Consider the following 13054-nt stretch of genomic DNA (forward strand, 5'->3'; position numbering starts at 1 on the left):
ATTGGTTCTGGAAGTCTGTACTTAACCTGAAGCGTACTTAACCTGAAGCGAACTTTCCCATTGAAAGTAATGGAAAGTGGATTAATCCGTTCCAGACAGTCCGCGGAGTACTCAACCTGAAGCGTACTTAACCCGAAATATGATTGTAATTGGTTCTGGAAGTCCGTACTTAACCTGAAGCGTACTTAACCTGAAGCGAACTTTCCCATTGAAAGTAATGGAAAGTGGATTAATCCGTTCCAGACGGTCCACGGAGAACTCAACCTGAAGCGTACTTAACCCGAAATATGATTGTAATTGGTTCAGGAAGTCCGTACTTAACCTGAAGTGTACTTAACCTGAAGCGAACTTTCCCATTGAAAGTAATGGAAAGTGGATTAATCCGTTCCAGATGGTCCACGGAGTACTCAACCTGAAGCGTACTTAACCCGAAATATGATTGTAATTGGTTCTGGAAGTCTGTACTTAACCTGAAGCGTACTTAACCTGAAGCGAACTTTCCCATTGAAAGTAATGGAAAGTGGATTAATCCGTTCCAGACGGTCCGCGGAGTACTCAACCTGAAGCGTACTTAACCCGAAATATGATTGTAATTGGTTCTGGAAGTCCGTACTTAACCTGAAGCGTACTTAACCTGAAGCGAACTTTCCCATTGAAAGTAATGGAAAGTGGATTAATCCGTTCCAGACGGTCCACGGAGTACTCAACCTGAAGCGTACTTAACCCGAAATATGATTGTAATTGGTTCTGGAAGTCCGTACTTAACCTGAAGTGTACTTAACCTGAAGCGAACTTTCCCATTGAAAGTAATGGAAAGTGGATTAATCCGTCCCAGACGGGTCCGCGGAGTACTTAAACTAAAAGTACTCAAACCGAAGCGTACTTAAACCGAGGTATGACTGCATGGGATTTTGTATCATACTTGAAGACTATTTAGCTTATATCATCTACATAAGAAAAAAGTACTTACCATTCCATATTCTTGCGTGAACATACCACATAGTTGTCACTGTTAGTCTTGCACCATCCCAAAAATCATTTGCATAAACCTCTTTTAAGTGTGTCCGTAACTTGTAAATATGAAGAATAAAAATGCTGACATATACAAGAATGAGGATGATTGCAGGAAGTAAAAATGCTACAAGCAATGGTGCAAAGAGCCATGTGAGGTAGGCCAGGTAACTCAGATATTCGTCCAAGTGTTCTATTCCAGTCCATCCTTCCAGTATGTAAAGCAGGCAAGTCAAGTAAGACATGGGCATCTGCTCTGCACCACAGGATTCATTTCGGCCTAGCATATTCTGTTTAAAAACAAAGCAAGTTTTTTAAAGGATATAAACATCTGCATAGCATACTGTATTATAAATAAGTGTTTGGAACTGTCACTTTGAATTTCCAGACAATTTTCATTAAAGACCAGAATACTCTTAAGTTGAATACAGACTGCTGTCATTGCCAAGTGAAACACAACAATCAAGTTTGGGAGTGAAGCAACTAGGGAACTTGTAATACTTGTCTACCCTGTGCTTCTTAAAGTCTATGAAGTGCAATGTATGGCAACAGATTCTTATCTCCCATGTAGCACTTTTACAATACAGTGGTACCTTGGTTTAAGTACACAATTGGTTCCGGAAGTCTGTACTTAACCTGAAGCGTACTTAACCTGAAATGAACTTTCCCATTGAAAGTAATGGAAAGTGGATTAATCCGTTCCAGACGGTCCGCGGAGTACTTAAACTGAAGCGTACTTAACCTGAAGCAAACTTTCCCATTGAAAGTAATGGAAAGTGGATTAATCCGTTCCAGATGGGTGCGCAGAGTACTTAAACTGAAGCGTACTCAAACCAAAGCGTACTTAAACCGAGGTATGACTGTAGAAGAAAACAGGCTCTCAATGTTGTAAAATGCAAAGCCCATCTAAGATAGCTTTCTTTGTACAAGAGGTACTTTGTTCCAGACTTTATCTTGTGAACCTCCTTGAGATCTTTTGATGAAGGGAAGTATATAAATCTAATAAACAACAACAACAATTTATGCATGGCTTTCTTCGGTTCTCTTGCTGTGTCCCAGCATCATCCTTTTTGTATAGTGCAGTGACAAAGACAAGAGCAGCAAACTGAGTTCTATGATGGAAACCTGATCCCTTTTAAAAACGCTTCAGTGATCATCTTCATTCTTTTAACTCATGTGGGTTTACCGGGATACATTGACTAGATCTGTGTACCTGACAGAGATGGGGTCACAAATGTCTTTTTGATGAAATAACAACCTGCTTTTCAAAAAAAGCTATTGGTCCTTTGGGGGCACTCATCATGTTTCAAAGTCTTTCTTTCAGCAATAAAGAGCAAGCAGACAAGTGAATATCCCACAAAAAAGACACTCCCACAAAACACTTTTTAAAAAACGCACAAATGCTCATGTGCACACACAACAGCAACTCAGTGCACAGGGAGACACTTCTGCAAATTGATGACCGATAGCTCAATTAATAAACAGTTGAATTGATAAACAGTTACAAATCAAGAAAAACCAGCTCAAATCTAGTCTCTCCTATAAATTCTCTGGATGGCTTCCAGCAAACGCGGAGCCGCGCTTTCCCAGCTGCACACCTGCAATATCTCCCTGGCATGGTGGTGTAAGAATTGCCGCGTAAGGAAGCCCTTACAACATTCATAAAGCACAGGAGATATTAAGGACGTCCGCGCCACAATGCAAGGACTCGAGTCAAAATCACTGAGAGAGCGCCAAAAACGGAGATGGGAAGTTCTGAGAGAAAACCGAGAAAGGACCCAGGAATGGCTGTCTTCCCTCTATCAACTCCTCTCCCCCCCCCCCAAAAAAGAGACAACTTTGCATCCTAGTGAGGAGGAAGGGAAGACGGGCCTCACCTGCCTCGGGGAGGGAGGATGAGGTGGCGGTGGCAGCAGCAGCAGCAGCTGCAGCTGCAGAGACGCTTCACTTGACGGCAGAGCTTTGCCTTTTCTTCCTCTCCTGCCGCCCCCAAAGGGGCGGTATGGAAAGCGGCCACTCCTGGCAGATAGCACTGGTAACCACTATCACATTGTCCCGAACGAGGCTGCACCAAAAGAGGAAAGCGTTCCCTTTGCTAACCTTAGGGCTGTTGCTCCACCCGGACCCATTGAGTAGGCGGACAGGTGCTGAAACAAGTCAGAGAAGGCAGCTTCCGGGAAATGCGCCATAGAGAAAAGAAAGAGTAGAGGGATGCGTAACGGCGACTGCATAGAGGGTTTCCGGCTGCGCATCGGAAGCCTGGAAAAAAAAAACAATCTCCCGTCTCGCCTAGAGGGAAGGGAGGACGTTGTTTGGCCACCTCCAAACAAGAAAGGCAGCTGCAGAGGCTGTCGTAGCTCACATCTTATTTACTACTAATCTAAAAAGAAAAAAGAAAAGAAAAATCTAAAACAACCCTGCCAAGGTAAATGCATAAATCCCATTATTATTATTATTATTATTATTATTATTATTATTATTATTATTATTATTATTATTATTATTAACAATGTAATTTGTTGTCCGCCGTTTACCCAGAAGTCGCAGGGCACTTTAAAAGTGCAAAGCAGTTAAAACAATTTAAAACCACAATTCCAAAAACAGGATGGTTCCTAAAAATATTTGTTCAGCATTCTTAAAAAGTAAGGAACCTGAACATCTGAAGGAAGTCTTGAATAGGGAAGTTTTTAATGTTTAATATTTTACTATGTTTTATATGCTGTAAACCATCCAGAGTGGCTGGGTAAACCCAGCCAGATGGGTGGGATGTAGTAGTAGTAGTAGTAGTAGTAGTAATAATAATAATAATAATAATAATAATAATAATAATAATAATAATAATAAACCTGAAGCAACGGTTGTACCATCTTACCAGTGAGGTGGGGGAGAAAAAAGTGGCAGACTCTTGAGGATTCCCTCCCCTCTTTTTGAGCTGCTGTGGGATTGTTGTTTTTAATTGCCCTTCTGCAAACCTTGGGGTTTCCCCAAAGCTACTAATACTGCCCTCTTTTGATGGTGCCGTTTTGGCTACATAAGCACCTGGAATAAAGAATTCTCAGCTCCCCCAAGGCAATGCAGGATCTCTGGCTGTCAGTCCATTTTTCCACCACTATACAAGACTGTTAGGCAAAAAGGCAATGCTTTTATACATGCCTGATAGCATGCTACTGAAGCTTCTTCCCCTTAGCTCGCCTTCAGTTACTTACTGAATAGGATTTAGATTCTGGGGCCCAAGTCGCAGCTGGCTGCATGCACAAAGTGTGGAGTCCTGTAAACCACACTTCCACAATTTGCCAAAGATGATCTGGCAGCCTAAGTTGTTGGATAAGCACTTGAGGCTTTGTCTTTTGGCAAATTGTGGAACCCCAGTTCAAATAGGTTATGGCATGGGTGTAACCAAGGAGGGTGGGGGGGGTAGCTCCCCCCATCAAGTAAAACAATAGAAATGCTCAATTAACTTAATTAACTGACCAATCAGACACGAAAAAGCATGCACACGAAAGCTCATACCAAAATAAAAAACTTAGTTGGTCTTTAAGGTGCTGCTGGAAGGAATTTTTTTATTTTATTTAAAACTTGTTACAGGTAGGTAGCCGTGTTGGTACGTCAGACCAACACGGCTACCTACCTGTAACAAGTTTTAAATATGTTTAGAACGGTTTCTCAAATGCGCACCCTTAACTAGATGTGGCACTATCTCACACTGTCACACTCTTCTCTCTCAGTTCTATCCCTGTCTCCCACTCTAACTGTCCCAACCGCTATATTTGTCTTTTACTCACTCACTCCCCTATCTCCCAACGGTAAAAACCCTGGGCTGAGCTTCAAAACCAGGTAGGCTCTGCCTCTGAGCTTTCTCATTGGTCAATCTACATTAACCATTCCCATCCCCCTGTACAGACATAATCACAAGGAATGGGCAAACGCCACAGTCCCACTCAGCAGAATGAACAGGAAGGGCTCCCATTGCATGAGGGCTGGCCTTTAGAAATCCATCAAACTGCCACGGTTTCTTCCAAGGAACCTCGGGAATTGTACAGGTGAAACTTGGAAAATTAGAATATTGTCGAAAAGTGCATTTATTTCAGTAATGCAACTTATTATTTTTTATTTTTACAAATGCTTTCTTTTGGAAATTCCACAGTAATAAAACAAATAGTTACAATAATACAAAACAAAAATAAAGATCGCTATTACATTTCATTAATTACATTACATTTATAATTGACCTGCCTAAAGACAAATAATTACAATTACAACAAATAAAGGCTTGACATATCTTGCTTTGTATGTCATGCATCTATCTCATATATTGGTTTCACCTTTTAAGTTGCATTACTGAAATAAATGCATTTTTCGACTATATTCTAATTTTCCGAGTTTCACCTGTAGTTTGATGGAGGTATTGAGAATATAAAGCCATCCAATAACATTGTTTTCTGGGTGATTTAAAGAACTACCGTTCCCAGGGTTCCCCATTTAAAGGGGTTCTCCATTTTCCTGGCACCCATCCCAGTATAGATTGTAACCCCCATGGGAGTAAAGGATTAAAGCCTTTCCTCACCAGGTCCCAATCTGAATGTGGACTTTGCACCTCCTGGTGTCACGGCTACTTTTATCCTAACTGTTGTCTCCAGTGTTGGGCATCTTCAGAGTAGACCCATTGGAATTTTCCACTCCCATTTCTGACAGAATCCACCAGCCAAGGGGCCTAGTTTTGCTAGAAAGCTGGTTGTTCAAACAGATACCTTGGGAAGAGTCGTCCTGTTAACCAAATTCCCATCGCTCATGCATGTTTCAGAAACAAATTTCATCTTCATCTAAAATGGTAACACAAAGTGACGATAAAAGTGGCAGGTGAATACTCTTGGCCCTGCCCTGGTCTCCTGCGCTCCAGAATGATCCCCGTGTGCTCTAGAACAGGCACTTTGTGTAGTTACTGCCTATTTGCTGTCGGAGGAAAGAGTGGGGGAAAGCACCAATTTTACCCCATGCTGCCTTGCGGAGAGGAGAGATGGCTGTCTCGGCCTTCTTGCCTTATGCTCTGTGAGATCTGAACTGGGCCATAGAGGGGGTGAAATTTCTATAGCAAGTAGCAGGGAAGCCATGCTCCACCTCCTATCATTTCCGTCAACACATTATAAAAAGCTTTCTTTTAACCTTTCAAAGTTTTCCACACAAAATCGAGGCCTCTAAATTCTATCATTTCATTTATTTCCATTTTTTTTGTACTAAAGAACAATGTAAGGATTTTACAATGTAGGTTTTAATTTAATACTTTGTTATACATTGCCTTTTTCTTGAAAAACAGAAATAATTTATAAATGCTTCTAAAGGGGCAAATTCAAATTCATGGTTGGATGGGAACATTATTCACTGTTTGCCTAGAGGAAAAAATGTACAGGTGAGCACATGACTCTTTCACCACATGAACAACTTCTGAAGCTGCCTTGTGCATTCTGATACGTAGTTGGTCCACCTAACCATAAACCTAGGGGGCTTCTGCATTCAAGGCACGTACTCTACCTCTCAGCAGCAAGAGCAGTGGGCGGCATTGGGGACTATAGTACAGCAGGGCAGCACAGAGGGGGGGCAGCACACCTTCATCAAACATGGGAGGGAAATCCACCAACATCTGCCAGATGGGGATGATTGTTCATATGGCCCAGACTAGTTGTTTCATGCTATGCAACTGCAGAGATAAGCATTGTCAATGATATCCTGGCTCAGGCAGGAGCTGGAAAGGCGTTTCTACCTTCCATCCTTAGGATTGCAACAGAACACTTGATGGTAATCATTGATGAGCTTGGGAAAGTAATATCTTACGTATGATGGGTTTGGATTGGCATGGGTGATCTCAGAATTTATTGCCAGCAATATAACTTTTTAAATACTTGCTACTCATTTTCATGAATCGACCACACTCGCTGACCGGATTTCCACCACAAATAACTTGCATGCCGCAGCACTAACCACAGAGGACACTGAGAATGCTGTATTGTGTGAAAAGGGGGACTTGTGAGACCAGAGTTTTGGAGTTTGTGTGGCAGAGCTAGCTACTTTCCTCAAGCGTGTGAGAATGCCAAGGCAAAGGCCTTGGAGTTGGAGGAGTTCCAAAACATGGGCAATACACAGGAGGAGGATGAAGAGGCACCAGCCAAGAAATGCTACAGAGAAAAGCAGGAAGAGAAAAAATAAACCAGGATTCCCTTTCTAACGTGAAAGCAATGCCACTGGCGGACATGTCTAAAGAGGACATCAGAACCAAACTGAAGCGGCTGAAAGACGGGAAGTTTTGGCAAAAAAAAAAAAAGAGCTTTGTGAACAAAATCCTTCCCTGAACAAAAGTGGTGAAATGCAGACCCTACATTCCCACCACCACCCCTGTTAACATGAGGCAGAACACATGATGTGATACTGCTGTGTTGTGGATTTCTCCACCTGCGTTAGCAGCACCCAGCAAAGTGGTTTAAGAAGATGGGTGTAACGTCACTGCACTGCCAAACGTATTGCCGTACAAAAATGTTAAGTGGGTGGAGTTATTGCAGGGGCTGCAGGTTTTGGTGCTGTTCGTTCTTCTTGCTCCGTAATCGCTTGCTTTGATCACTGAAACAACTCCTGTCTCGGTTTTTTGTTTTTTTGTTTTGTTAAATATTTGTTGCATTAGTTGAAATGTTTTATGCTTTGCGATTGTCAATATTATTTTGTCTCCCCTCCTGGTATCAAAAGAAGAGTAATAAAAAAGAAGAGTAATAAAATTGCAACATCATTGGGCTTATCCAACAATGGCAGGCACTGTGTTAAATACTGAAAACCAGAAGTGTGCATGCACACAAAAGCTCATACCAATGACAAACTTAGTTGGTCTCTAAGGTGCTACTGGAAGGATTTTTTGAAGAGAAAAAAAATCAACTCTGGCAGACCAACACCTATAACTAATATTTCCCTGTAAGGACTACCTTGCATTTTACTTCTTGAGTTGTGTCCTCCTACAATGGTTTGTGGACATGTTGAAAATATCCTAGAGTGTTCTAATTTTGAAATTATTGCCCTTAAATGCAATACATCATTGTGGGGTGGGGGGGTGGGAACCAAACAGCTATATGCTTAAGACCAGCAGGAGAAAATATAGTTATTCCTCCTTAGAACTCCTGGGAAAAGGAGCAGATCAGTGTTGCATAACTTTGGCTGCAACCCTCTCCATGTTTACTTGGGAGTAAACTCTGTTAAATTCAGTGACATTTCTGTTACTTAAGCTCAAACTTGCAAGTGCTTTTCAAGAGTTTCCCGCTGCCCTTCAAAGTGGTTCTATGATAGGGAGGAGGAAGCTGCAGCTCTCAAGATGTTGTACTTCACCTCCCATCATCTCTGGCCATTGGCCGTGCAGGCTGGAGCTGATGGGAGTTGGGAAAAGGTTGCTACACGTTACAAGTTCCCCATCCCTATCTACAAGGGCCACTGCAGGAAATAAAACATTCGGCATATATACACTTTTCTCAGTAGTTCTTACAACGACCCTGTAAGGTAGGTGGACCATTATCATTGCCATGGTTATTGTTCACATCACCACATTGCTGACCAAGCTAAGAGAGGACTGTGTCTCTGAGGCCACACAGCTGATTTTTTTGCTGAGCTGGGTTTGAAAACAAAATGAATGCCAGCTCGAAGCAAGTGCTCTCAACCATGATCAAAGTCAGCTCTTTGCACCAGGCATTGTTTTTGTTTAGAAGACCCAAGGGTGGGACAAAGAATGTACTCTTGAATTTAGCAGCATTGTTGTGGAGTTTGCCAACACTATTCCAAATACTGGTGAAGAGCCCCTTCTTAATTTCTGATGAGAACACTACTGATACTAGCAAGGAGAAGAACAGACCCATCATTTTCTAGTTAAGAAGGAAGAGACAAATAAGATGCATCTGTTGTTCAGTGGAATAATGCTGTGGAGTTTGCCACAGGCTGATCTCTATGCTCAGAAAAATAATGGATAGCAGCTCTCCTATACAGTAACTGTACCATTGGAGAATGAAGGTGGAGGGTAAGACAATGGCAAGATTTAATGCTGTCACAAGTTCTTTGCACATGGAAAAACAGTATGGCAGAGAGGTGAGAAACAGTGGGCAGAGAAGGCAGGGAAGCAAATGTCAGCTTGACATCAGGAGAAAATACCCAACAGAGCTTTTTCATAGTGGAACAGACTCTGCAGTCACTGAGAGATGTCCTTTACGAATACCAAAGTTATTTGGCCATGTCTGACATAAGCAACACACCATCCCATGGACCTGTTGCTCAATGAGCAAGACAGATAACTGATCCTGTTCAAACAGGACAAAAATAGACTCCCAAGAATATTTAAGACTCAACAGGTTAAGATTCCAGACTCCTGGTCCTCCAGGAGGCTAAACGTTTTGGTGACGACACATCCCATCAGAATGGTGACATTTTCTTTCAGTTCTCTGCAGAGCTGGCTCCTAGAACTGTGATATGCTCTTCATTTTGAGTTTCAAATTAGCCAAACCACCTGCAGAATGTTAAGGATGAATGTAAAAGGAGGGTCTTTGAGATCACACCCTTTTGATCCACAGGTCCCTCTGTCTTAATTGACTTGGGTTTTCAGTGACAGAGAAGGCATTTCTAAATGGCCCACTTTCAAAAACTATGGGTGCCATCAGTTCAGGGTCCCTGATAGACACAGCAAAGGAACATTGGAAAGCCCCCCAAAGTTATCAACAGCATTATACATCCAATGCCGAAACCTGGGTGATGTGGCGATCAGAGTCTATTTCGTAGCGATACTGATACTCCTCCATCAGGTTCTGGCAGGTATCCCTCATGCTGTTCATCCATGTCTTGATACCCTTACGGTTCAAGTAAAGCACAAAGAGGAAGATGATGCCAATGACTCCTAGGACTGCACCTAAAGCGGCGTAGGACGTCTGAAGAACATTTTCAGCATGCTGGCTGGTGTGACACTCCAGATCTGCCCCAGCCAATTCCACCAGGGAGGCATTTTTCAGTTCCTGTGGGAAGGCACAAGCTAACTTCTCCACATCCGCCACCAGCCGGCTCTGGTTCAGCCAGTTCACCAGGTCTTCTATGTCACAGTTGCATACAAACGGGTTGTCCTTCAGGAAGAGGCGGAGGTGCGATTGCCTCCTGAGGGCAGACAACGCTTCACTCCTCAGGGTCTTGAAGGAATTCGAGGTCAAATCAAGGTACTTAAGATCAAGGCCAACAAAGGTGGAGTTCTTGATGTCCACCAAGGAATTATTCCTCAAGTCTAAATGCTCAAGCTTGGAGAGGGTGGAGAACATGCCGCCTGGCAAGTAGACAATTTCATTGCTGGGAAGTTCTAGCCTGGAGAGATTCTGAAAGCCCCCCTGGGCCAGGGCATTTGCCACAAAGCGGATGGCAGAGGAGTTGCATAGCGAGTGGCTGAGGTTCAGCTCTCGGATGGAGTTGTTCCTAGCATTGAAAGCATTGGGGTGGATGGCAGCCAAAAGATTATGACTCAGGTCCAAGTAACGCAGGCTCTGGAGAGTAGAGAAGGCCTGTGACTCTATGGTGTTAATCCTGGAGAGGAAAGACCAAACCTAAATCATTCAGTAATAACGTCTCAATGATAACACTAAGGACCGGTGTAAAATGAGCTGCTAAGCCAGGCATCCCCAAACTTTGGCCCTCCAGATGTTTTGGACTACAATTCCCATATTTCCCGACCACTGGTCCTGTTAGCTAGGGATCATGGGAGTTGCAGGCCAAAACATCTGGAGGGCCATAGTTTGGGGATGCCTGTATCTAAGCTCTCTACCTTGCTGGGGGGGGGCAAGCAAGGTAGCCCTGTATAGGGAAGTTTTTAATGTTTTACTGTGGTCAATGTGTTTAATTTATTGGAAGTTGTCTAGAGTGGCTGAGGCAACCCAGTCATATGGGTGGCATATAACTAATGCATCATCATCATCATCATCATCATTATTATTATTTAGTGCACCAGTTCTGGGATGCTCTCACAAGATCTCACAGAACCATCTGACTTCTGATGAGCTGGATGTGATTCAGCTGCCAAAGATATTTCAAACAATTCACTTTGGAAAAGTTTTGGTTGAGATATCTCTCTGTGCCTCATTTAAAAGTGAAGTGAGAATTTTGGGCTGCATCACCTTATACAGCAAAGTGAAGATGGTATCATATATTAGTGATCTGTCACATTAAAAACTCATTGCATGTAGAAAAGTGGATCACCTCTTTTTAGAGGTGAAATTAGATGGAGAGTAAAAATAATAAATATTATTTAATTTCAGAAGGATATATCCGATTGTGGGGAGCACCTTCCCCAATATCAGTCATCGCAGATCCTACAATCAGGAGGTAAGGCCTTATTGGTGGTGGTGCTGCCACTAAGAGCTGCCTGGATGGCAATGACGCATGACAGGGCCTTTTCAGTGGTGGCTCCCCAATACAGAATGCCCTCCCTGGTGCAGTGCATCTGTCTCCTCCATTAATTGCCTTTCAGGAGGTTAAAAACTGGAAGGTCCAGTTTCTGGCAACCTTGAAATCACTGGTCGAGAGAATGCTTTTAAACTGTTTTTAGGGTGCTTTTGAAAATGTTTTTATTAGTAATGTGTTTGCTGCCTGGGCTTCTTTGGGAGGAAGAGTAGGATATAAATTGAAAAATAATAATAATAATGTTCCTGAGTGATGTTGGTTCCCAGTTCCACAGGAGAGTCCTATGGAAGAGTCAGTTATCCTTTAAAAAAGGCTCATTTCCATGGCCCCTTTGCACTCAGACCTAAGCTTTTTGCAGGCAATACAGCTATCCCAGCCAGCCTCCTGGGTGGTTGCAGAGGCCTCGTGCCTCTGATACAAAGACCTCAGAAGTCAGTGAGTTCGGTTGCCCCATATACTCCCTGCCACCAATGAAAAGGAGGCAGGGCACCAGAGCATCAGTCTAGAGCTTTAATTGCAGTCTCCAACAAGCGTGTTGCCATGGTAATGCCTGTTATCTCCAAAACAAAGGTGGCAGGACATGTAAGCATAGACCAGGGAACACTGACTCCGGGTGAATGCTACAGAAGACTGCAACAGATACTCAATTTTTCCTGTCCTAAATCTCCCAGCATTCAGCTTCACTGGATGACCCTGGGTTCTAGTATTTTGAAAGAAGGAGAGAAACTTCTCACGATACTTGTCTATTCAAAATCAGCAGTGCAATCTTACATAAGTCTACTCAGAAGTAAGCCCCAGTGACTTCAATGGGGCACACCCCTGGTCAGGGGATATATGGGCATAACATTTGAATAAGAACGGAAGCAATAGTTGTCAATCAAAAGCTATACTTCTTTTTTTAGGTGGTGTGGGTGTGTGGGTGTGTGTACACAAGGTGCTGTGCTGTAGTGGAAGAAGCTGTTGTGAGAGAAGGGAGAATACCTTTTCTGAGAGAACATCTACATATTTATATATTTGTACTGGCTGGCCAGGCCATGTGTTGCTGTGGCTCATCCCTGTGATTCCCCCCCCCCACACCCTGTCCCGATCCATGACCTATCCCGTCCCCTCCTCCCCCCAACCCACACCCAGGCTAGTCGCCACCTCCATTGGGCCTAGTCTGTAAAGGCGAGCCTCCATTTGGCCTAGTAACTGCAGTACCAGTGTAGCCGCCGCTAGAGGGCGCTGTGTTGCAACCTCTTCTGCCTTCTATTTCCCAGCTTCCCAAGCTACCCCAGCTTCTCTGAGTTCAGGGTTCCAAACCAGTGGGTTTTACCTGGTTTTCGTGGCACAGGTGTGACATGTGGCCAATCTATGTGCATGGAAACACTCGCCTATACCCATGTGACGTTGTGGCCAAATTTGACCACGATCGGGCAAGCGGTTTGGGAGAATGCCGCATTTTAACAAACTCGGACCCTCTACATTTTTATATACTGAATATAGATTAAAAGCTCTCTCACTCAGTGGCCCCACTTGCTCTTTCTCTCTATCTATCTATCTATCTATCTATCTATATGGGCATAACATTTGAAGGTCCATGTTTGTTAGGCCACAACCT

At 43.2% G+C, this 13054-nt stretch overlaps 2 protein-coding genes and 1 long non-coding RNA gene across 5 annotated transcripts in view; 1 reads left to right on the top strand and 2 right to left on the bottom strand.

Annotated features, from left to right (window-relative positions):
- Positions 1–3249, bottom strand: part of LOC118087747 (DGAT1/2-independent enzyme synthesizing storage lipids-like) — a 17419-nt gene extending 14170 nt beyond the window's left edge. The window contains exons 1-2 of one of the 2 annotated variants that reach the window (XM_060275776.2): positions 3112–3249; positions 971–1301 (exon numbers count right to left, since the gene is read on the bottom strand). In XM_060275776.2, coding sequence (XP_060131759.1) covers positions 971–1298 — 328 coding nt within the window. In that variant the 5' untranslated portion in view covers positions 1299–1301; positions 3112–3249. Of the gene's footprint in view, positions 1–970; positions 1302–2888 lie in introns of both variants that reach the window. The other variant, XM_060275775.2, reaches the window with a different exon arrangement.
- LOC118087843 (uncharacterized) overlaps positions 3225–13054 on the top strand; it is a 24990-nt gene continuing 15160 nt past the window's right edge. The window contains exons 1-2 of one of the 2 annotated variants that reach the window (XR_015950625.1): positions 3225–3436; positions 11310–11376. This is a non-coding gene — a long non-coding RNA (uncharacterized LOC118087843). The remainder of the gene's footprint in view (positions 3437–11309; positions 11377–13054) is intronic. The other variant, XR_004692868.3, reaches the window with a different exon arrangement.
- Positions 9041–13054, bottom strand: part of LOC118087842 (trophoblast glycoprotein-like) — a 7050-nt gene continuing 3036 nt past the window's right edge. The window contains exon 3 of the mRNA XM_035120871.3: positions 9041–10581. Coding sequence (XP_034976762.3) covers positions 9744–10581 — 838 coding nt within the window. The 3' untranslated portion in view covers positions 9041–9743. The remainder of the gene's footprint in view (positions 10582–13054) is intronic.

The sequence above is a fragment of the Zootoca vivipara genome, chromosome 6, assembly GCF_965207765.1.
Source record: "Zootoca vivipara chromosome 6, rZooViv2.hap1.1, whole genome shotgun sequence".
Classification (NCBI taxonomy): Eukaryota; Metazoa; Chordata; class Lepidosauria; order Squamata; family Lacertidae; genus Zootoca; species Zootoca vivipara.